At 40.3% G+C, this 25,090-nt stretch overlaps 2 protein-coding genes across 10 annotated transcripts; one reads left to right on the forward strand and one right to left on the reverse strand.

Annotated features, from left to right (window-relative positions):
- Positions 1-1,938: 1,938 nt before the first annotated feature.
- LOC115553220 (cysteine and glycine-rich protein 1) lies at positions 1,939-17,060 on the forward strand. Of its 9 annotated transcripts, XM_030369351.1 has the most exons (10): positions 1,939-1,976; positions 2,267-2,331; positions 3,395-3,592; positions 3,811-3,897; positions 4,131-4,384; positions 6,706-6,828; positions 7,780-7,920; positions 8,237-8,381; positions 8,613-8,683; positions 12,152-12,420. In XM_030369351.1, the coding sequence occupies exons 2-10, from the start codon at positions 2,286-2,288 to the stop codon at positions 12,191-12,193; spliced, it is 1,107 nt and encodes a 368-aa protein (XP_030225211.1). In that variant the 5' UTR covers positions 1,939-1,976; positions 2,267-2,285; the 3' UTR covers positions 12,194-12,420. The 9 variants fall into 9 exon arrangements, with proteins under 9 accessions (XP_030225211.1, XP_030225210.1, XP_030225212.1 ...); XM_030369350.1 differs by lacking the exon at positions 12,152-12,420 and having other exon boundaries at positions 8,613-9,555; XM_030369352.1 differs by lacking the exons at positions 6,706-6,828; positions 12,152-12,420 and having other exon boundaries at positions 8,613-9,555.
- A 3,083-nt stretch (positions 17,061-20,143) lies between these two features.
- Positions 20,144-23,587, reverse strand: LOC115553204 (uncharacterized). The gene is made up of 7 exons (XM_030369349.1): positions 23,446-23,587; positions 22,763-23,121; positions 22,637-22,680; positions 22,088-22,562; positions 21,799-21,951; positions 21,620-21,712; positions 20,144-20,914 (listed from the first exon to the last, which is right to left on the reverse strand). Exons 2-7 carry the CDS (start codon positions 23,108-23,110, stop codon positions 20,603-20,605), a joined length of 1,425 nt encoding a protein of 474 aa, XP_030225209.1. The 5' UTR covers positions 23,111-23,121; positions 23,446-23,587; the 3' UTR covers positions 20,144-20,602.
- Between the last annotated feature and the right edge of the window lie 1,503 nt (positions 23,588-25,090).

The raw sequence follows: 25,090 nt of genomic DNA on the forward strand, positions 1-25,090 counted from the left end.
CTCTGTTTGTTTGTATACTTTATTTACGTGACGATATTTTTGTTACATGTTGAAAAAAAAAGAATCAGTTCTCTTGTTTTGGGAATCAGTTCTCGCCGTTCACCTTTGGGATTTGTTTGTTCTGACCGAATCGTTTGTGACCGACCCATCACTAGTAGAAATGTAAAAAAAAAAAAACTGAAAGAAATTGAAGGTCTTCAACAAAGCTCATCTGCAAAATAGTTGATGTTCAACACTGTTGTTGATGTTGCTGGATGAACACCAGTTCCAGAAACCCTGAGAATCAATCAATAAATAGTCCAGGCTGAGGCCAAGGACATTACTACAATTGTAGTGCTCATTCAAAATTGCCTTTATAACTGCCCAAAGTCTGCATCATTTAGTGATAAGTGGTTATGATGTTCTGTAAAGCAGAAGTTAGCAAATCATTTTAATGCTGACACTGTCGTAGATGCATTACTCTTTACACCAGAACAGATTATTATTTATCAGCTCAGTGAGGGCTAAATCAACAAACACCCAATCATTTCACCTGCATGACGTTAGTTCTCCCATTAGCAGCCCCTAGTGGCTTCAGTTGTAGACAAACATCCAAACTAGGGGGGGGGGAAGGGGACCAGAATAAAACGATTTAACAAAAGATTGCCCTGAATGGAATCGTGGCTCGTGGATTGGAAGATTTAATTATTTAGAAACGTTCTACTTCAGACATATTTGAAAGGAGTAAGTATAAAGGTTACATTGTGAAGGTTAGTTGTAAGTAAAACCGCCAAAAGCGGCGGTTCCCAGCTTACTTTTTGTAACCAAACAGAATGCAGTTCCTCTAGAAGGAGACACGTTCCCCTCCCCCGTGCCTCCCCACCCCCATCCACAGCTCTTCTCCAAGCCCAGAGTACGCGTCACAAAAACTCAAGGCCTGTTCTCCCATGACATTATATTTAGAAGATAAGCTACATCAATTGTTCAATTAAAAAGATAATATACAATTAAATAATATCCTCTCTGTTCTACTGTAGTAATAAAATGAAGATTTTTTTATTGAATATTTTTTTGTTCTGATCATTGTAGAAATAAAGTTTCAGGATTGCTATTTTAGAATTTCCTCAAGGAATGAGCCTTCAATAGATAATAAGACCTTCAAATGTCTGTGCGTGCATCGTCGTTGGTACTGGTCAAGTGTGGCCCCTATGATCTATTACTTGAAACCTCTCCATATATCCTCTACAAAGCATTGACATGACAAGAGCTCGTAAATTGCATGCTTCTGTTTCCGGTATGATCGATTTCTCATAATGCATTTAGCGACCAAATGAAAAGAGTTTTCTGGTCCCGTTTCAATTGGGCCATGAATGTCAACATGTGTTTTTTGTGAATTTCTAATATAATTTTTCATGCAAAGAATGCAACAATTTAGCGGACGGAAGTTTGGTAAGGTTAGGTTTTGTGTGAGAGCGCTTTGTTTACTACAATTCTCGCTGCTCTCGACGCGTATGATATACGTCACCAATCGCAAACGGATCCTGCTCGGAACTTGGCTGTGTCTTTGGTGCACTTCACCACCTTTTTTCAAGGAAAGGACAAAAGCCTTGAGCATGGCGATAACCACTACAAGTCTGGACATGTTGAGAGTTTTAGCTACGCCAGTAAGGCGATGGTGGGCGGATCGGAATGTGTTATGAGGTGACGTCACATAGGCGACATGCAGTCTTTCTCGTTAAGTCTTTTACACAGCCATTAGCCGAAGAATCATACATAATAATAAAAAATATAATTTAGACCCACACAAAACATATGTGTTATCCAAGGCATTTAATTACAGGGACCAGAAAATAATAAATTACTTTACATTGACTCCAATTCTAATTTTCTTAGCCTAGAGGTCCAATGGGGGTCTAGCAGAAGGGGCGTGACTTACGAGCTCTATGCAAATAACAGTAAACACTGCAAAATGTTCAGAGCACAATGTGGAGAGTCAGGTAAGGGAACCCACACAGTACACATTTGTGGTTAGATGTATCCAGCGTGTTGTTGTAGTTAACCTATTCAAGTGTGATATGGAGGCCTACAGCTTATTAATAGTCTTCTCTCACTCCTGAAAGTGTTATTATATTTTAGATGTAATACTTTTTTGAGATGTACTGTGTTCAGTATGAACTTTTAGATTTTTGAAGTAATTTGAATATGTGTGCAGCTAAAATAACTTGTTATAACTATGTCTTCCAGCAGGTTAATATATGATCTGCCTCAAATGTGTGGTTTTCAATAGAGTTCTTTATTAGTGCAGAATGGAGATCACCAAAGAGAGCGGAGAAGGAACTAGTTTGCCAGCAGGTAAAAAACTTCCTAGAAATGTGGGCCTCATGCACAGACCAACACTGGCTGACTCAATTTATTATATGTTCATCCTGTTTGACTTTATTCAACATGGGAACAATTCTTCCTACTTTTAAAGAGATAGGATGAGTTAAGTAGGCCTATGTGCTAAGAATGCTGAATTGTTATGTTTTGTTAAAAAAAAATCTTGCTGGGTTACAATGTTTTGCCTTGATTATTCACATTGGTGATCACCACAGAGGTGCTGTGTTTAGGGCCCTTTCACAAGCTTAGCTGTGGTTTGGTTTCACAGTGCACCAAAGCAAGCACAAAACAAAAAACATTTGTTTGCTGAGGGCCGTGTTAAAGGGAGTAGTGCCTCATACGTAATCGCAGGAGTGTTTTTTTGGTCAAATATGTTAAGTATTTTAGATCTTTCGAGCTGCAGGGATCTGTGGAAATGCTGTTAGTCCTGCTTTTACATTACCATGCAAGTCAGCAGCGATTGCTATTGAAGTATTTTAAATTAAGCAAAATTATCCACATTAGCGAGCCCTTACAATTTTGTGAGGCTTAACTAGAATTTACGTCAGCATGTTCAACATGCTAGATTTTTTTTGGTGCAGTCATAGAAATAAAGTTAGTATGTTCAACATGTTCAAAAAACCTAAGCTAGGTCTGGCACATAATTAGCCATAAGATAGCTAAATATGTATTAGTAGCCTACCTCTCGAAGAGCCATTGACAGCCATTGTTTCAAAAGCAAGCCATGCTTTCGAAACATTTTATTAAAAAAACATTCTTTCGACTATATTGGCAGCATGAGGTGCACGATGAAATCTGCATTGAAATTGTGTGAAACTAGCCTAAATCAATGGTAGAATGTGCTCAATCCCCCAAATGTTACATTTTTTGTTGTTTGGATCAGTTTAAATCAAGAAATCAATGAAGATTGATTCCCGATCAATTGTATCATCAATGGCTATAATGTGTATACATTTCTGGGGATGGGGTCTAGATGGTGTATTCCAACAATGATGGTCGGGTTGGTTTACTCTGCGTTCTCTTGGCTAAACTATAGAATGGAGTTCAGTGTCAGAGCCAGCAAGAGCCGCTTGGCTGTTCTCAAAGGAACTTCTGCAAAGAAACAAACATTTAAAGAGCCTGTATTTGAATGTTGATGTCAGGAAAGAGAGACAGCAACAGGACAATGCCTTGATCACATTCTACAAGAGACCTTGCATTCAGTGGGCATCACCTGTCATTTGCGAACTCAAAGGTTAGTGTGCGTGCGTGTGAATGTTTGGTATAGATGTACGCACGTAACGACCTATTGCATGAAAGACTTAAAAACATATATAATAATATTTATTGCTGAGTGTGAAGTACTACTCACTATCCCTTTAATTCAGATATCAGATGACTAGAACCTGTGGGTTGGGCATTGTGCTTGTGACTGCGTACCAAATGATATGTTGAAACGTGTGCTGCTGATAGGTGACTGCGTGACTGGACCTAGTGCTTGCCGCCACCTGTTCTCAACAGTGATTTTCAAACTAAGAAGTGGATTGCATTTCAATTTAGGTAGGAACTTTATTTGTTCTTATTGTTTTTCCTATATTTTGTGTTACATCCCAATAGTTACTTATTTTTTAAAACTATGGTTTTTCAACCGACTCAAACGCACAACTGGTCGATGATAATGGACAACTTATTATGGAGTAGATAAACGTTACATTCCATGTGTTTTGTGAGCATATCATTATTATATCGGATTATATTTATAGATATTTAGTTTTAATGATGGCGGTCTACAGAAGATGCAGTCCTCACTAAGGTGTTTGAAGGGGAGACGGACCACCTGGTTCCTTCCACCTCTGAAGCGCTGGTCAGCAGTGAGGTGTTCACCGTCGCAGGCCGGATGGTCGGACACTCCTTCCTGCACGGTGGGCCCAGCCTCCCAGGCATCAGTCCCGCTGTGCTGCATGTCCTCTTTGGGGGTTCACCAGAGAGCGCCCCTGTAACACTGGAGGACTGTCCAGATATGGAAATCCGCGACAGCATAACACTGGTGAGTCAAAGTCTAAAAACGGCTTTCCAGAAGTAATACATTTTTAAAATACCAATAGAAACCGATAGAGAAAAATTGGATGAAAAGGTTCAACCGAAAATACAGAAAAAAATGTACATACCAGAAAATTAAATAGATGAAATTCCATCAGAAGCAGTAGGGTATTCAAGGACAGTTTTAAGCAATCAAGACTGAAAGCAAACAAACGGCCTATCAGAGTGCGGTCAGCCAGTCAAGTTATAAAATAAAACTGATCCGTCCAGCGTAGCTTCAGAAGTCTGCTTATTAAGATGAGTTTGAAAATACATAACGGACACAGAGCGGGCAACTCCCGGTTGTTGTCCACATACCAATAACAATTATCAGTTATTGATAAGGACACTGAAAAACTGGTGGATGGGTATAATGGCCAAGTTCCTATCTTACAATGACTTTAAAATCATTGATTGCAATACCTTTTACTTCCAATGTGTTGGAAAGATGGTGCATCAGATGGTGCTTTGTGAACCACTTCCTTTAGGGCTAGAGGTCTTGAGGTCCTCTCTCTGTCCCTCCTCTCTCCGTCCCTCCTCTCTGTCTCTCCTCTCTCTGTCCCTCCTCTCTCTGTCTTTCCTCTCTCTGTCTCTACTCTCTCTGTCCCTCCTCTCTCTGTCTCTACTCTCTCTGTCTTTCCTCTCTCTGTCCCTCCTCTCTCTGTCCCTCCTCTCTCTGTCCCTCCTCTCTCTGTCTCTACTCTCTCTGTCTCTACTCTCTCTGTCCCTCCTCTCTGTCTCTCCACTCTCTGTCCCTCCTCTGTCTGTCTCTCCTCTCTCTGTCCCTCCTCTCTCTGCCTCTACTCTCTCTGTCCCTCCTCTCTCTGTCTCTACTCTCTCTGTCTCTACTCTCTCTGTCCCTCCTCTCTCTGTCTCTACTCTCTCTGTCTCTACTCTCTCTGTCCCTCCTCTCTCTGTCTCTACTCTCTCTGTCTCTACTCTCTCCATTGGTCCTCTCTCTGTTCGTCCTCCCCTGTATTCTGTAACTCCTTAATCACTGCCTGCCTGAGCACGAGCACTAGTGCACTGTAAATACTAGTAATACAGTTTAACTCTGAATTTACTACAGCACATGTAAAACAACAGCTGGTAACCGTAGCACTATTTAAAGTTGCGTAAACTCTACTTAGAGGTTTGTAAATACTAGTTAGAGGTGTGTAAACGCTATTTCAGAAATGTAGGAGGAGGATACGTGCATTTAGCCTTCACTACAGCCCGTCCCAAAATAGAATAAATGTCATCTCTAGGTCATTAGAACTGTTTTGATTTTTAACCATTTTGTTTTGGCAAGACAGATCCTTGACATAAATGACGTATGGCGGTTTGTTTGACCAGTCGATAGGGGCGTTGTACCAGCAAACGTTTGTATGGGTCATTTTGGCTTATATTGACAAACTACCTGTCGTTTAGGTTGGAGAACAAGGTAGGTCACTAGGTTAGCAATAGTGTTGTCATATGGTGTCATGTTTCAGTTGCTTTGACACATGGATACAATGAATGTTGGTAGAGTGCAAACTTGCAAACTAGGAATCAGTCTAAAAAGTCTTCATGAATAGAAATGTTCTGATATGGGTCTGCTGGTGGTAACTGAAAGAGACAGCAATGCGATTAATGAATAAATCCAGTGAATCATGTGTTGATGAAGTGTTTGGTGACCATGCTGAGTTGAGATCCCTTGTTTATTATGTTAATGCTTTAATTTATTAATGATAGGTGCAGTAGCTGAGACACAATGGAGGGTATTTATTTTATCAATGTCATGAGTAGAACAATTGAGTCAAGTAAATTATACATAAACATGGATATTATTTAGCTGCAGTAGGCCTACATCTGTATAAAAATATCTTAAGTAGTGGGTTGTTTATTTGTATGACCTGGTCAAGCTTAAAAAACAAAGTGACATTCCTCACATTACTTTGTTTTCCTCTGGTGTAGCACTCTGATCTGCAGTGCAAGCACGATATACAACCGTAGCTCCATGGCCATTGTGTTTGCAGTGTAATGACAGCTATAGCGTCAGAGCAGTGGCTATGATTGAGGCCCTAACCCAACCAAACTCAGAACTCACTCCTTCAGCAATATTGGCAAGGCTCATTTCCATCGACTCATTTGTGAGGAAAATACTTTGCCTTCAAAATTAATTGAATAGCTTTTTTGGAAAACGAATTCCCCAAAAAATATTATAGGAATTTTGAGTTGTGGTATTTTAAGTTTAGAACAAAAAATCTGTGTCAGCATTTATTTGTGTACAAAACATACCTTACTTCTATCGTTTACCTCTGTTTTTAGCTGGATTCAAACAACAAAGCAGAATTCTGTGACTCCATCTCTTCTCTCTGCATGTCGTGGAATCTACCAGCACCAAACGTAGCAGGCAGAAACTGCCTTTCCAAGCAGCTTCTGCAACATGCCGTAAGGTCACACTAGTTGTTGCCAAATATGCCTGTCTTATGTCTGCCTTTTTCCCCGGCATGGTCCATTCGTTTACTCTGACCGAGTTAATATACCTGCTTGATTTCGCACCCAATTTACCCTCTCGGACCCTACGCATATTGGGGCTTTCATTTTCATGTAAATGCGATTAGACAGCATCACGGTTCCATGGTCGTGACTTGGATAGTGGTCTTTTGCTGCATTTTCTCTCTAACTGAGACAACGCAGCGATATCAACATGATTAGTTCTAACTGGAGAGACAGTGAAATCCACGAGCTGCTGACACTCATGGGAGAGAAGGAGATGCAGTCAGCGTTAACGAAGACGGGGAAAGATGGTGCGATCTACGTGAAAGCAGCAGGGGAACTTTCCTTACGAGGATTTTGTCTGGATAAAAAACAAGTGGGCAGCTAAATAAAGAATATGTTGGTATAGGTCTAACAATCAAAAACGTAACCCCAACCCTATTTTATGATTCAGTGTTTTTTTATGTTATTATCTCTGGTATTTACACACAATTCACTTCAATTCAATTTTATTTGTATAGCCCTTAATCACAGATACAGTCTCAAGGGCATTAAATTCCATATAGTTATGATATGATACTGTAATGCATTGTTTCTTGATTCGTTCTTCATGATTTATGCTTAGGCCTATAGGTGGAATTTCAAACACACTTTGTACACAAAAAAGATTTATCGCCTTTCTTATTTCTTTAGCAGCTAAGGGAAAATGACCGGGGCGAGTTCAACAGCTCTACATTAGGTCCAGTTGTGTTTTTGAAAGTTGTCTGTGCATCACATTGATAAACGTCAATTCTGATGGTATAGGCCTGATCTAAATATCGTCAGCCTCATTTTCAGGTTGCTTTGGATGCAGGTGTCTGCTGAATGACTCTGCACCATGTACAACGCGTCTCCTGTGTACAGGTGCTGGGGCGGACCATGACCCAGACCAGCTGCTTCAGACGGGGGCTGGAGGAGACGGGGGTGTGGCCGCTCCTCACCCAGAGGCCGGACGTGGTACCGCTTCTCTTCCCCAGGGAGTCGGAGGCACAGATCACGTCACACGTACGTTTGACCAACTATCAGGTCATGATTGCTCATGGGTATCGTTGCACCAATGATCCCCTCCTATCGAACTGAGGTACAGTAGGATACAGAGTAATTGTTTTTGTTTTTACTGAACACTATACATTATAATATGATACTGTTTTCAACCTGTTGTCTGTCTGGTATTCAATAGCACGTCCATTCTTTAAATGTATTTTTATGTTACTCAAAGTGAGTTGGTTGAGATTTGTAAGTCAATGTTGATGGACGACATTTTATAATTGAATCTTTCTATTAAATGATCGATTTACATTCCTGGTTTATTTCATGATAGATGCTTCTGGACCACATCGTGTGGCCGTCGGCCATCACTGTTATTTATGAGAACTACATGGAGCTGAAGGACGACGAAGATGAAGAAGAGGATAAAGGAGATATTTGCCGAATTTCTGGTTACCTGAGAATGTTTATCGAAAATGGTATATAAATAAGTAATCATGAAAAATGTATACAATAATTTGGTGGATGCTTTCATCCAACTTGGAATATTTTTGTGTTCAATTAAATTTTTAATGCAGACTTTGGCTGTTCTCTGCCTCACAGTTAGTCATGATGGGTAAATGTGTCCCCTAAATGTAAACTTCTTTGACTCTGTAACTTCTCTGAACAGTTCAAACTTATGCTTGTTATCTATCTTTGTTGACATGCAGCCTCGTCAGCGGAGCTGAAGAGCTTGTTAAAGTTCTGGACCGGTTGGGAGATGCCTGCAGAGAAGATGAAGGTGGAGATACTCGACGCTGCACTGCCCTCGTCGCTCGCTTGCTTCGAGAAGCTGCGGCTGCCGAGACATTACGTCAAATTCAACACGTTCAGAGATGAGCTGCAGGCCTGCTTATCCACTGTTCACAGTAGCTTTGAATTCTCTTGATAACAGACGTGTCCTGGTACATCTGAAGTAGGCTACCACATGTGATTAGATCAAATAATTATAAGGATATTATTTTTGGAAAGCATCATTCAAATATACAAATAAATTAAAAGTTATTATATGTAATATTAAACATAACACAGCAGCAATAGGCTAGTGTCATGTAGAATATTTTATACTATTATCATAGTAGGGCGGTATATTTGTTTTTAAACATGGTAATATGTCGTATATGATCCTCAACATAATCGATAAATAGATAATAGCCTCTCATGTTTCAGATGTTTGTGTTGGTGGAAAAGGGTACTTTACACAAACTCTTCAACGTCATGTCAAACTTATAGAGGGTAGGCCACCTCCCCGGCGTGTGTGGATTTGTGCACACCACTGCACTTCGTCTGAGAGATTGTCTGCTTCTCTGATTCCTAACGCCAAGGAGTGTGGCCCATTCCATATATAATCACATTATAACTTTTCCAATGGCAGTAGCTAGCACTATTTCACACTAAGTCCCCAGATGACGTCATGCGATCATTTGCAAATCTAGAGATCCGGAGCGGAAGAGTGATAGAAGATCAAGATGGCGCAATTTGATTGGTTCGCTATCTCGGGATATTGGGCAATATTCCATGATTGAGATCACCAACGGGTTATTCTTTGAGCATGCGTGACTGTCGTCTCATCACGTTAATAAAAACAATTAAACCGCTAGTAAAACAAATGAATCCCGGCAAAGGCTTATCTATTTTTGGAGTGTTCACCTGTGGTATATACTAAACAATTATTCACCTCAGGCTCCTCGAATAGTGTGAATAGCTCTGTCACTAAATATAGCACATAAAAGGTTTTGGCATCAGAATGTATAATTCGATTTGTTGCTGGCGATCCTCCATATTTTGAAGAGTTCTCACGAGAGCTGTCACACTGTGAAATCCTACATTTAAAGTCCAGTGTGTAGAATTGACTTAAATATAGCGGAACAAACTTTTAAGAAATGGACCATTCATAAGTATGTTTTAATAAGTGTAAATTCACATTAACATTTTTTTTATTGAGTTGTCATTACCTTAGTTTGAGCCATTTATATCTACAGGGGGGCGGGTCCTCTTCCATGGGGGGCGGGTCCTCTTTCATGGAGGCCGCAATGCTGCACTTCAATGGTTCTACAGTAGCCCAGAAGGGACAAATTGCTGTAGGGAGAACGCGTTTAAAGATTTGTAGGAAGGAGTGGGCCATGTTCTCCCTATGGATACGACCCATGTGTGATTCTTTTGTTTAGCACCGTCGTTATGTAGCAATGTTATAATGAGCGATGGTGTATGTGTGGCACACACCGTGGTGTTATAATATGTAGGCCTATCCAAGATGCTAATCTCTCTCAGACACGGACATCAAAATCACCGCTGGCCAGACAAAGCTCCAAATATCCACACACACCCTAGTATTATATATAAGTGTCCGAGAAGTGTAACCCCCCTCTCAGACGCAGACGTCAGAATCCACCGCTGGCCTGGAGCTCCGCAGGTCCTCACACACCATGTGTCGTACATAGGTTTTAATGCCCCGCTGATAATATTGTTGCAACATATTGTAGTTTGCGTTGTGTGGGTGTTTAGCTATAGAGTAGGACTGGGTATTCCCAGGTACCTCACAATTCAATTCAATTTGATTCTTTAGGTCTTCATTCGATTCGATATCGATTCGATTCAATTCCATATTGATCCAATTGCTTCGATATCGATTCATAATACGCGCAGATGACAAAAATACCTGAATATTATTTAGAATTAACCATTTCCAAATGAATTAACCATTTCATTGTGTTTTAACTAGCAAAAAGGGAATACATCATTGTATAGTATTGTTCCTGAGCTAAACTTGCAGCATAAAAGTAATAATCATAACATGGACAAATGTAAAAGGGCATGTACATTTACGCATACTCGCTTCTAGATCACAATGACTGAGTATGCTTCTTCTTTTTTATTTATTTTTATGGAAATAATCGATTTCAAAAAAGTTCTGAATCGAAATTGAATCGAGAACAAATAAATGGCAGTGCATTGATGAATCGACATTTTTACCCAGCACTACTATAGAGTGTTTCATAAAGTGCATAGAATAGAGTTGTATAGTGTTGTCATCAATGGTACTCTGCTTTGTCTCTGGCATCCATCAAAGCCAGTTACAGCGAGTGTTACGTGAGGAATTGATGGATCGGTTACGTAATAGAATAACGTTAATAAAATGGTAACAAAATGCAGCATGTCAGAAAGAGAAATCATGGTTGCTCCGTGCGGTAAAGTGAACGTAAACCACTGGAGCAGTTAACTAACTAGACGACATGACGCTGCTGTTGGTAAACATTTCCATGGTTAAGTGAGCTCCAACAGTCTTCACTGTACTATACTTCAGGATTATGGGTCATGTAGTAGGTCTCTGTGATATTGTGAATAATGTTTTCTTAAAAAAAGTTGATGTGGCTTCTACAACCGTCAACAATATAATAGCTCTACCATGGATGGTTACAACATTATGGCTAATAGTATATATCCTTCATTCAGAATATTACATTATTTACTATATTTCCCTTCTGCCTTACTGTTGAGCTCTATTGCTGTGAAGGGATGCAGTACCCAAAGTGTCCACACAGTGGCAAATGTGAGCCAGACGCAACAGAGCAGAGGCCAAACCACACACACTTCTCCATCCAAGAACCAACAGGCAGCCCAACTAGAAAACATTTTCATCACAATTAAGCATGTCACAGCGACATTTAAATGTCATTCAATAATTGAATAAAGGTCAAGGTGATGAGAAAGTGTACGGGGGAAGTTGTTTATCAGGGGTATGATTAAGAAGCATTCTTATTGAAGGTTAGCCTTGAATAGATAGTATAGAATTGATCACACACACTTTGACAACTAGGGAAAACATTCGAGAAAAACCTCTGAAACTTTCTTTGTCAGTCGTTGCTAGTTTGGTGTCATCGTTTTGCCCTCAGGCTTAATACAGGGCAAAAGAATGTCTTTACACTGGAAGTTTAAAAATATTTTGGTTGTCACACAATGAAATTTCCCTTCACTTCTTCATATTCTCAGTGTTGGTTCTCCCTTCCACTTTCACACGTATTTTTTTGACCATTTCCTTATTTCTTGCGTTAAGACGATTCTCATTGAAATGGATTGAAAAAATGATTTATTGTTGCTGAGCTATTTCAATTGACTATGTGTTTTTCCCTCCTTCTTTCTGTCTCTTTCTTCTTATATTCCTTCCTTTCTTCTCCTCCTCCCCTCCACTCCCTGCCTCTCTCTGGGCCAGTCTGCTCATGACCGTCCATACAGCATGAGCTCCCAGGCATGAACAGCACCACCCCAAAGGCTCCTCCCTCCCACCACAGTTACTTGACTCCTGTGCAGAGAGCACAGTACGCGCAGCGTCGCAGGCTTACTTCTCTTTGCTCTTACCCCCTCATCTCCACTGCTTGACCCGGGGATAGACCCTCCTGCCGCTACCCTTTACCTGGTGAACCTCTGGCTTTAGGAGCTGTACCTCCCCCTGGTTTGAATAAGACACGTCAGACTTTTTATCGCAGGTAAGTTCTGCTCACATTCCTCCATAGCTCTGGCTTGCTTTCCACTGTCATTATGTCCCAGTTAAGTCTGTTTATATTGGAAATTCCCCAGTGCGTCCTTCGGTCTGAACAGCTTCTCCAAATCAGCAGGGAGTTAAAGTTCCACATGATAGGTGTGGCCTCTGCCTGAATGGTGGCTGCCAGCGTAGCCACTGTTGGAGAAACTGGTTTGTATAAGGCCACTCACAACGTTTCTGTGCCCGGTTTGAAAGCACATTTTTAAAAACTTGCAGGATATTCACTGGCAGGATATTGGTTCCACTCCATGACTTAAATACTCTGTGTCAAACCAATGTTGGACACCCGTCCGAAGTGTGAAGACAATAAAAGTGTGTAAACACACTTTAATATGCAGCATGGCGACACACATTCAGGATATGTGGTGGAAACAAGTAGCCTGTGTTGGTTTCAATTTTAATAAAATAGGGCCAACTTCCAGATTATCTTTAGATCTTTAGTCACAGGATGGTGCTAGTGCAGATTCAATAGACCAGGATGTATGTCACTGGATGTTGGCAGGAAGTGAGTAGGCTCTACTTCTGCACACTAGCAACACATTAACTTCTTAAGAGGCCAGTATTAATAGAATTAATGATTTTCTCTAGAAAAAACGATTAGTCACATTTTCTTTGCATTGCAAATATGTCACCCACTATTCATGTGATACATCTTGCGTGTTTGTTTTCAGCAAAATGTGATTCACAAATCTAAAACCAAACACTTAAAACAACAAATGTTTTGTATAATTTGACAATCAAGGATAGAAATCAGCATTTCAGAGATTAACTCATAAACACGTCACAAACAACAGGTTGACAACCATCATAGATTAATCTATATTGGTCATTAATGCGATCACTTGTCAAAAAGAGTGTGAACATTTAAGTAAACAAACGGGTAGTACTAGATTGTCTTAGTATTGAGTCGTGTTGATGTGAACAGGCTGAGAGAGGGGGTGTGTGGGGGGACGGTTGAGGTTACACCTCAGAGCTAATTGACCTGCAGTCTATTGTTTTGTCATGGTGGGAATGAGTTGTTCAACAATGGCCCCTCCAACTCCAACCCAGAGCTCTGCAATGGCAAAGAGACAGAGAGGCAGGCAGACAGACAGGAAGATCGAAAGAAGGGTAGACAGAGTGGCGGGCAGACAGACAGGAAGAGAGGCAGGTAGACAGACAGACAGACAGACAGACAGACAGACAGACAGACAGACAGGCAGTGAGCTGGAGTTGGGGGTGTGAAGGGAAGGCTCCTCACAGTAAGGAATGTGGATGTGGAAATAAAGAATGAAAAGGGAGGGTTATGCTGGGAAGCTCTGGTAGAATTGGCCTGGATTCCAGAAACTTCTACCTCACCACATTTTACTACTTGATTACATCTCAGCGTGTCTCAATTGAAATTATATCTCATGACTCCCTTTAGCAATGAAACAAACCATTAGACCACACTGCTCAGCAAAGCAAGAAATAGCAGACCATATGTTGAATCTTTTGTACTGTGGCGTTGGGCTCTCTCTCGCCGCAACAAAACATTTGTAGAAGGCAATGAAGTATTAGTATTGAAATTAGATGGAAAGCAAATATCCCGACTAAACCTCAGGGTACTAAATGAAAAGATGTAAAGGAATTCCAGTAATCATTTAAAAAAATACTTTTACATAGCACATTACACATATTTATATACTTCATTTATATGTGTTGCAATTATCTTTAAATAAACATAAGTACCTCCTCTAATCTCATTTCATAAATAACATACGTAGGGGTCTGGTTTAGTGGTAGCCTTTAGATTAAATATTGTCCCTTTTCGGCAACATTCTTTTGGACTCATTGTTTACCATCTCCATCTGGTTGGTCCCTTATCTTTTCCATGACCCCGCTTTTATCCCATGGTTAGGTATTGTCCTCAAGGTCTTTCATTACTTAGAGCTATTCCCTTCTCAAACTTAAAAGGCTTTCCTCGTATTTATTATATTAAAAGCAGATGTGAGCGGGGAAAAGAAAGATTGAGTTGATATTACAATCTCAAAACAACTCTATCCACAAGGCCTCTACATGCTACATTTACCCGACTTTGTGTTTGTGTGTGTGTGTGTGTGTGTGTGTGTGTGTGTGTGTGTGTGTGTGTGTGTGTGTGTGTGTGTGTGTGTGTGTGTGTGTGCTTAGAATGTCCTTGGGAGGAGGGAACAAGTGTGGCTCTTGCCAGAAGACGGTGTACTTTGCAGAAGAGGTGCAGTGCGATGGACGGAGCTTCCACAAGTCCTGCTTCCTGTGCAGTGAGTGACGGCCTCCTCAACACCCGACCAGGGATTGGTGGGGAAATCTGTCTGACGATCTGGTTCTGAATTCAAATGCATGCTGCTTCTCTGAGATGAATTAGATGCACGAAACTAAAACAGTGCAAGATAAGGGTGGCGGAAAAGCTGTACCAAATGTTCATTAATAACATGTTCAAACTTGTGTTTTCAAGTTGGCCAACAGGAACTATGGCCAACAATACTTCAAATGAAACATATGTTGTCATTGTTGCAAAATATTTTGTAGACAATGAGGACAACATACTTGTCCACATAAAAAAACGGTTGCAGCTGAACATTTATTATGCTTTTATTATACTATGCTTGTAACTGCAACTGCCTCCTACCATTCTGGCTTAACTCTAGATTTTTCCGCGCATTGTTTTTAATGTCTATGTGTTTTGATGTGTGTGTACCCAATAAAGTGGTGTGTAGGAAGAACTTGGACAGCACCACAATAGCGGTCCACAGTGACGAGATCTATTGCAAGGCCTGCTATGGCAAGAAGTATGGGCCAAAAGGCTACGGCTTCGGACAGGGTGCCGGCACGCTGAGCACGGACACTGGAGAGTCTCTGGGGATTCAACCTGCTGCGTAAGTCAAGACAGTGGGACTTCGCCGCACGCGAAAACAAGCACACAAACACACACACACACATAAATAAGGGACTCTTATTACAGCTAACTCTTGTAGCATTTACCTGATGGGCTCAATTCATTGTCCCTCTTTCAGAGCTGCTCTTCATCAGCCCACCACCAACACCAACACGTCCAAGCTGGCCCAGAAGTTCGGTGGGTCCGATAAGTGCCCACGATGCAGCAAGGCAGTCTACGCCGCTGAGAAAGTGATCGGAGCCGGAAGTGTAAGAAAACACAACTTTTAGACAAACACCCCTCATAGACAAACACACACCTAGAGTTCCTGTGAACCCAAACATTTTAGAGTAGAATGTTGACAAATGTTCAACACTGCTGTACACTATTATTTTTGTACCATTTACTATATGGTATAAATAACTGTTGAAGATCATAGAATATGTATTCCTATATTTTCAACTGATTTTGAATTCACTGCACCCGCCCATAAACATTAAACATATTTATCCTCTGCACTATTTTTATTTAGGCATGGCATAAGAATGGATGCTTCCGCTGCGCCTTGTGTGGGAAAGGGCTGGAGTCAACTACGTTGGCTGACAAGGATGGGGAAATCTACTGCAAAGGTACCCTCTAGCCGTCATCCGTTGGATGTTTCAAATCAGAATATGCATGTCAAACGCCATTCAAAGGGATGTGCTGCCATCTGCTGTAATTGTGAACAGATTGCAGCTGCATTTTAGGCCACAGTTCTTAAGGTCCTTATACATCAGACACGTAGCGAGTTAACTATCTGGAAAAGCTCACCTAAAACACGAATATATCAAAGCTAAACACGAACATGCATCATTTTCCAATGATAATCGCACCAGTGAAAAAGACAGATGAATGTAGTGTACCACCAGAGGCATGTAACCATGGTTTTGGTCCCGTTGAACTCTATGATTTGTAATGTAATGGTTTTATTGACTCCCATGATAAAGGACCTTGGGCTTTGGTAAACGTACGCTAATTGATTGATTTCCAATACAACTGATTAACTTGGGAAACTCAAGGATAGCAGTCTCGTTGTCACATGCGATATATGAACTGATTAACTAATGAGAAGTGCACTACTATTGGATTGTGATGTGCGACTATTTACCTTTGTTTCTGCAGCATGTTATGCAAAAAACTTTGGCCCCAAAGGATTCGGCTATGGACTGGGTGCAGGGGCCCTGTCTCACACCTAGTGCAGACCAGCTCCTAGCCTTCCTACGTCCTCCTCAGAGCAGAAGACGGTCAGCGGACATGGCTGCTCTACTGCCTCCTGTCACTGGGACCACCACCCTGGGGAGGGCTGCTTCTTGAAACACATTCAATCACTGAATATGTAGCTGGTGGCAGTATGAATCCATTTCATGTTTGATTTCAAGATTTCCCATTGTAAACCTCCAGTGTTAGCCATTCAAAGCTATGTCAGCCAGTTACTGATGTCGCAAAGAACCAGAATAAAATAATTTGAAAAAAAAAGAATTTATTCTTGAGAAACGTCTGATGGTGTTATAATGGGTCTAAGAAAGTTGTCAAATTTAAGTAATTATCTTGGTGTATTTAACTTATGAACAGCGATGAAATGCAATGCAAGGACTCTAATCATCTGGTTGACATTCGCCTCTCCCCACTAATGACTTTAATGTAAATAAATGTTGATCATACATGTTATTCTATCTTCTTATGAATGAACTGTGTGTATTGAGAATTATGAATTTAAAGACACTTTCCAAGGAGAACATCGGTGTCCAGAAAGGATGCTATAGCTCGTAGGCTGAATAAATGACAAGAATACATGAAATGAGTATGGCATGTGAAAAGGATCGTAATTAATGTATATGACGATGTCTATGCCGCTGCGTATGTAGACTGTTTTGTGCATGGTAACTGGATGCGTGCATGTGATGTTCAATGCACTTACGCATCCACTTATACATGGACAACCATCCTATTGACAGCGGACTGAGCGGAGCAGCAATGCACTTACGTAGGCTATGTAGCCTGGCTAACACCTGAGGTCATTAATTTTCCCGTATTTGAGGCGTGGTTTACGATTGCCCGGAGCCGTTTACTGGGCGCTAGGAATGTCTATCATATGAGTCTGTACGTAGCTCATAGCCAATGAAATCCTGTTGGCGGCAGGGCAAAGACATCCTTCTTGGTAACGAAAGAGTTTAAGGCCAAAAGTTGCTATTTTTTCAAAATAAACTTGCGTTTTAAACTACTCAGAACAGTATCTAAGGCAGCATCGAAGGGTAACGCATCTGCGGCCATTTTGGATCCGTAAACTACAAGCTTCGGTGTGTCGCATAGACGTCGTCATCTTCTTGCCGTCCCTCCCCGTTCTGTGATTGGTTCCCTATCTCAGGCGAAAATCGGATCCATGGGTATACTCAGGCTATAGTCCATGGGCTATTATAGCCCATGGACTATAGCCTGAGTATACCGAGATATATATATATATATATATATATATATATATATATATATATATATATATATATATATATATATATATATATATATATATATATCCTTGCTGATGATTTTTTGGACCAATTGAAATCTGCTGTTAAAAAGGCTAAATGCATTTCATTGGCTTTGGATGAATCCACAGACAACACAGATGATGCCCAACTTCTGGTGTTTGTCATATTTTTTGTCAGCATTCGTTTCCATTGCAACTGATGGAGCCCCAAGTATGACTGGGAGAGAGAGGGGACTAGTGTCCCGCTTAAAGGTTCATCACCCTGACCTCGGCTCATAGCATACCACTGTGTCATTCATCAGATGGGGCAAAAATAACAGTGTGCACCCTATATAATAATATCACAGTAATAATTTCAACGATGACTATGGTGAAGAACAAATACAGGAGTACACTCACTAATGAACACTTTCACCAGTGTCTCCGCCTGGCCCTCACAGATTTGTGCCGAAGTTTAAAGAACTGGAGACACAAAAAAGCTGTCACTTTTCACACTGATGTGGACAGAACGCATCATCCTTTGTGCATAGTTCAAATATTCCTTGTGGATTTACTGCCTTTTTATTTTTTCGAAGTCCTAATTTTTGAATTACATCGTCACTGTTCCGGACCCTGGACCGATTGGAAATTTTGTGAGTGGACCTTTTGATTTTCTAATTGAGTACCCCTGCTATAGACTATGGGGCTGTTTGAAAACTTTGGCTCAGACAAAATTGTTTCTCAATTTTTCCAGATTTGTCGAGATGTTTAGCAAATAAACACCTGTCCAAAATGCACTATGTTTAGACAAACATTCATATCACTCGAAACATTTATGGAGCAAATCCAAAATAGCAAGAGATACTAATCCTAACATCGGCATGCTACCACCATACAGGCTAAGCTTACAGTCACGATAAACACATTGTCTATAAATGAAAAACGTTGTCGAAGGTTATATCAGAAAAAAATAGCTATATGCAGAGAAAAAGTCCAAAAATAAACACAAACTGAGAAGATGCCATAGTGAAAACAAACAAACAAAAAGTACAGTTACAATTTATTAAAAACATTTATCAGAAGCCCACTACAACCCTGCAGCTGTTATCTGTTAATGGATTTCGATTTCGATTTAGTGTTGAGCTTTTCGATTTAGGATTTAAATGTAGACTGTAATTGCAGTGAATTTTGGAGGGGTGTTTATTTGCTAAATCTGTGGAAAAAAAAGCTTGGGCTAAACCTGGAACAAGTGAAGCAGTTTTTTGAGAAGCAAAAGTTTACAAACGCCCCCCATACTTACGTATCCACTTGCACACGCACATAGTCTTAACACATAGCAACTTTGCCCTGCTCAGTATAAGCCAATGTGGACGCTATAATGCTGCAATGATGTCTAACCCTTAGCCTGGCTGGAACCAACTTCAACTGTGAGTAAACACTGATTATTAAACTGATTGTCATATGTTTTTCACATTATTAGACACTATGATGCTCAATCTGCACTGAAAAAAGTTTTTAGTTCAACTAATTAAAATTTTTTAGGGTAACAGTTCACATCTATATTGTATAAGTTGAGCCAATGAAAAAATAAAACTTGTCTCAAACTGTATTTTCTATGTCCATGGAAACTATATTTTAAGACTTGGCCAAAATCATATTTTCTTGTTAAAAGGAAGCCAATTAATTTAAATGTAATGTTTTATCTAACAAAAATATATAGATTTTATCAAACAATTGTTTATCATTTAATAAATACAACTAAATAGAAATTATTTGTTTTATCCAATCAAAGATATATATTTTATCAAACAAATATTTATTATTTCAGAAATACAACTAAATAGAAATTATTTGTTTTATCCAATCAAAGAGATATAATTTTATCAAACAAGTATTTATTATTTCAGAAACACAACTAAATAGAAATTATTTGCTTTATCCAATCAAAAAGATATATATTTTATCAAACAAATATTTATCATTTAAAATATAAAACTAAATAGAAATTATTTGTTTAATAAAAAATATATATATCAATAATTCTCATGACACATTGATATCAATTAACTAACTTATAAAATGATAAAACATGACATTTTACAGGGTATCTGCATGGTTGTAATTTAACACTTGAGAAATGGAATTCAAAAACAGTCAAAACCCTGATTTAAATTAACAGTGTTCCAAGTTACTAACGTTGGGATGCCAAATCTGGCTGAAATGTAAAGTCGTCCTGATTTAACCAAACAGTGTACAATTGCAAGACATCAACGGTGGGTTGCCAAACCTGGCTGAACTGTAAAATCCTCCTGATATAACCAAACAGTGTACAATCCCAAGACATTAACGGTGAGATGCCAAACCTGGCTGAACTGTAAAATCCTCCTGATATAACCAAACAGTGTACAATCCCAAGACATTAACAGTGAGATGCCAAACCTGGCTGAAATGTAAAATCCGTCAGTCAAGTCTCAAGTCAGTCAGTCAAGTCTCATGTCAGTCAGTCAGTCAAGTCTCAAGTTAGTCAGTCAGTCAAGTCTCAAGTTAGTCAGTCAAGTCTCAAGTCAGTCAGTCAGTCAAGTCTCAAGTCAGTCAGTCAAGTCTCAAGTCAGTCAGTCAGTCAAGTCTCTAGTCAGTCAGTCAGCTCTCAAATTAGTCACACCACATATGTATGCCAGCTAGTCAGCTGCAAAAGCAAACACTACTACTGACTAATGCTACTTTACTTGCTACTGTTACGATGCAACTAAGCTGTACTGTATAGCTGGTCGTAGAGCTTCTTGACCTTGGTGGTCATGCCTTTCGGGTCCAGCTCCATGAGGACTTTCTGGATATATTCAAATGTCTGTTTCAATGTCTTTGGATATTCCATATTGAGAACATAAAGGAGTCCCATGAGAATGGCGACAGCATTTGCGACAGACGGCAACTCGTTCACAACCTCTTGTCCCTCAAGTATAATGCCAATGTCTTTGGGTGCAGCTTGTGCATCTCTGATGATGTAGATTGCCATGGTTGCCCCCTGAAGAATGTGTTCAGCCTCTTCCTTCTCCGACACCTGGAAGAGAACAGAACGAACAGTAAAGAACATACAGTGCATTCGTAAAGTATTCAGACACCTTCACACCCCCCCCCCCCCCCCCCCCATATAGACTTAATTTTAAATGGATTCAATTAACTCATCTTTTTTATCATCAATCTAAACAATATCCCATCATGACAAAGCAAACTTTTTTTTTAACCCTTGTGCCGTCTTCGGGTCAAGGAAGGAGGAAGGGGGGAAGGGAGGAAAGAAGGAAGGTAGGAAGTAACCATAACAACCACTCATGCAATATGGGAAACACATGAAATAACCTGATAAAGAAAAATACTGCACAGAAAATATTACATTTTGTTAAATGGCAACTACAATGTAAACATGCTACTAATGAGATCCTTGCTTGTGTTGTATGAACTCTAAATGTACGACGCTTTGGATAAAAGCATCTGCTAAATGACATTGTAACAAACAAATTCCTTGACTTTCCACATGGAATATGCTTTTTAAACTTCCATGATATTCCAGAAATTCCATGACCCGTGGGAACCCCGGAAGATTATGCAGTAGATGTGGATGGATCACAGAGTTTCTCCTGACTAATGTTTCAGATTTGAGTTTGAATAGAATGTACCCCGATTGTTGAATATACAGTGCATTCGTAAACACTCATATCAAGTGGACAGTCTTAGCTAGCATTACACCTGTACAGTAATCTTGCCTTACCAGGAATTCTTGGACCAGATCATCCATTGATTCTCTCATGTTGATGATGAGACATTTGAGAGCGATCTCCCTCCTTGTACCGATATCAGTATCCTGCATGAAGACAGTGACAATGATTAATAATACTTGTTCAGTCCATCCATTCAATCAGTGTGAGTTGACAAAACATCTGTACATACCTTTTCTACAACTGGCAGGAGCTTTGTCTTCTCCCGAGTTGCTCCACCCTTCTTTCTGACAACCTGAATCAGTTCGATGCACTTCTCGTCAAGTTTCTCCATGAACCTTGCTTCAAGGGGTATTGTGGTTACTCTGTGGAACTCTGCATTTATCTAGGGAACATACATATATACAGTATAGAGAGATGGATAAATGACATGTGCCTCAGGCAAAAGCATGTGATTTAGCTTTACATTCATTTGATTGCATTTTACATTTTGATCCATGTTATGAATAAAGCCAGTGTACCTCTTGGACTTCGAAGAGTGCTGGCCATCTCTCAATAATATCCTCCAAAGATGCTTTCTTGTTGACAATTTCTTGCCTCCGAAATGCGAACGTCTGAGCCATCTTCGCTCTTATTGTTTTGCCATTGTTCCTTTTCTTTACTTCAGTCAAAAGGGCTATTCTCTCTTGTTCCATGGACTCAGGGGTCTCGCCATGAGGTAGAGATGGGTAATGGTTAGACTCGGCTCTCCTGGGTTTTTTTATGTTCTTTGCTGGGTGGGCGTCGGTGGGGGATTTTCTTTTGACAGAATTCACAGTCAGCTCGTCAGATGATGAACTGTGTGATTTTAGGTATGTGCGATAGTTATACATCTTCGTCTTGAGCCTCTGTTTCCATCCGTAACTGTGGTTGAAGGACCCTGGTTCTTTCAGACAGGGGTGTGTCTGTGTGAGCGCCTGTGCCACTTCACTCAAGTCTGCATCACTAGGATAGGATCTGTACGAATAGACTTTGTCAGCGAGTCTTTCAAGTATGTCGGAAATCATTTTAGAGCTGGGAGTCAGTCTAACCTGGTTGCTCTGATACTCTGCATTTCCAGCCTTAAGTTGAGATTCTGTGGAAAGTGAGAAAGTAGGGATGATGAACACCTTGGGCCACTGCTCCTTTCTGAAGGTGTCCGAGGAAGCGTCGCTTACAGGTAATGTATCATCTGAGCATGCAGATGAAGAGATACTTGCATCATCTTGGCTGTGAACATTGGCCTCATTCACAGAGAGGTCAACTGGCTCAAAGACTAATGTCACAGGGGGGGGTTGAACAACCTTCAAAGTGGCAAGATCCTTCAGGTCTGAAGTTTTAGTTAAGTTAACCCAACTGCTGAAGTCAGCATCGTAGTACTGAAGCCGTATTTCATTAGTTAGACCAGAAATATTCTTTATTTCTTCGATGACTTCGTCAACGGAGCCAGGGATGCCATTCGGAAGCTCCAGCTTGATGCAACTGTCCTCTTCTAAAATCACCAGGAGCCGTGTGACACTCGCCATGTCTAGAGATCCTGTGAGTGGGAGGGAAAGAGAGGGAGAGACACCTTAGGTACCCATTAACCCCATACCAGATTGACAAATTAAACAATATAAACAAACAAAGAAATAGGTATAACTAAATTATTGACACTTAAAATTAGGACATTAGGCTTTCATTTCAACTAACATTTTCTCATTTAAGGGAGAATTCCGGTCATTTTCCAAATAAAGCTCTAGGTTCCTGAGTGCTACCATAGGAAAAGTCCTGAAAAAAATATGTCCAGCCACGATCGAGCTCCCCTGCTACTAGCTGCACAACAGGAAAAAACATATAAGAGATATTGACTCTTGCAAACCTTAAACGTGAATATATCGCTTCAGGGTGATAAGCCTCATTGTCCCAACTGTGTAGTCTGCCAAAGGGTAAGGATCAGTCAGTTGAGATGGCTCCAGAACTTCTATCTCCTTTGTAGGCGAGATTTCAAGTTGATAGGCTCTAAAGTGTTCCAGGTACCAAGCACTTAGTTTCCTAACAATGAAGACCAACTCCTTTTGGAGAACCACCATCTGGATGATTTCAATAAATGCAGGCATTCCTTCAAGTGAACCATGAGCAAGGATCATTCCAAGTCTGTAGTTAAATCCATTATAGGTGACGTTCTCGGCCAAAGACACTTCCTTCACGTTTGGGTTCTTGTGTTTCACAGCCCGTGCAATATCATCTTTCAGGACATCAATGCTAACAGTTGAGAACTTTTTCACTTCCAGGAGAGGTTTAGGAAAGCCACAGGTGTAAATATGGTGTGCCATGGATAATTGGTGTCTCTGTGCCAAGGACAACAACACATTTTTAAAGCAGCGAGTGTGCCGCACAACTCTCTTAAAAAAGCTATGCTTCGCTTCGAATCGTAAAGTCCAAAGAGAAACTAAAGGGCCAAACTGACGAATTAGCTGTGGATAATGTTCTAAGAAGTGATGCTTAGGAAGCAAGTTGGTGTCTGGGAAAACCTCCTTGAACCGCACTCTATGCTCAGAGATTTTGAAATTCAAATAAGCTATTGTTTCATCAGTATGCACGGGTGTGACAACAAGGTCCACAATGTCCTTTAAGTCAGTGAGGAGATTCCAGGCAGGTTCATCAGCAGGCACTTTCTGCCCGAGGAGGAGTGGCAAAAACCTGATCAAACTCCAATTCTCGTGAGAATTGCCACCAACTGTTCTCCTAATTTTGTAGGTCAGTGGCACAGGATGGGGGCAATTTGCTTTATCAGTCCACTTGAAGGGGAAAGTTTTTATAGAGTCATTCAAAAAGTTCAAAGTAAAGTACTTCGAGGTGAGCACAGAGAGACACAGAGCTACTTCAACTGGAACAATTCCTTCAAATAAATCATGAACAATGTCAGGTGGAAAGCCAGTAGTGACATTAAAATGAGTAAGTTTTTCCGACAAAACACACCTCCTCTTAACACCAAAACAATTGACCAATGATTCTTCCTCAAGGGTTTTAAGATGTCTTCCGTGACCCTCCTCTGTCCTCAAAGAGAATGCTTCACTCCCTACGTCCCTTGTTTGAATTTCTAATTTCGTGGCTGTACAAAACCTACAAATGTATGCACCAGAAAAACTCTCCAAAAAAACAGCAATACCGTGGGCACCGAGGTTGTCAGCAACAACACATTGAATTGTTCCCTTTACACATTTCCCTAACTTGGGCACAAATATTCCATGTTGTTCCAAAATAAGGATATCACTAATCAAAGGTTCTAGAACAATGTCATATCCATACAACTTTACATCATCACTATTAATCAATGCAGCCAAGTAGATTGATGACAACGAAGAATGAGAACCAGGTGGCAGATTGCCTAAAATCCAATATATGGCACAGATTTTATGTTTTTTACGCGATGTGCCAAGGGGGTTGCACACCTCAAAATCATCTATATAGAGAATTAAGGAAACGGCACACTCATTTGAGAAAAGTGTGTTTTCTTTAAAAAT

The sequence above is a fragment of the Gadus morhua genome, chromosome 1, assembly GCF_902167405.1.
Source record: "Gadus morhua chromosome 1, gadMor3.0, whole genome shotgun sequence".
NCBI classification, from domain to species: Eukaryota; Metazoa; Chordata; class Actinopteri; order Gadiformes; family Gadidae; genus Gadus; species Gadus morhua.

Bases quoted from the DNA above. Each gene is read 5' to 3' on its own strand.
- LOC115553204 (XM_030369349.1), bottom strand. From the start codon at position 23,110: ATGGCGAGTGTCACACGGCTCCTGGTGATTTTAGAAGAGGACAGTTGC. The intron at 22,681-22,762 runs GTAAGCGACGCT...CACTTTCCACAG, and splicing joins GCTCAGATGATACATTACCT to AATCTCAACTTAAGGCTGGA. The intron at 22,563-22,636 runs GTTAGACTGACT...CTATTCGTACAG, and splicing joins CAGAGTATCAGAGCAACCAG to ATCCTATCCTAGTGATGCAG.
- LOC115553220 (XM_030369350.1), top strand. From the start codon at position 2,286: ATGGAGATCACCAAAGAGAGCGGAGAAGGAACTAGTTTGCCAGCAG. The intron at 3,593-3,810 runs GTTAGTGTGCGT...TGCTGCTGATAG, and splicing joins TGTCATTTGCGAACTCAAAG to GTGACTGCGTGACTGGACCT. The intron at 4,385-6,705 runs GTGAGTCAAAGT...CTCTGTTTTTAG, and splicing joins TCCGCGACAGCATAACACTG to CTGGATTCAAACAACAAAGC.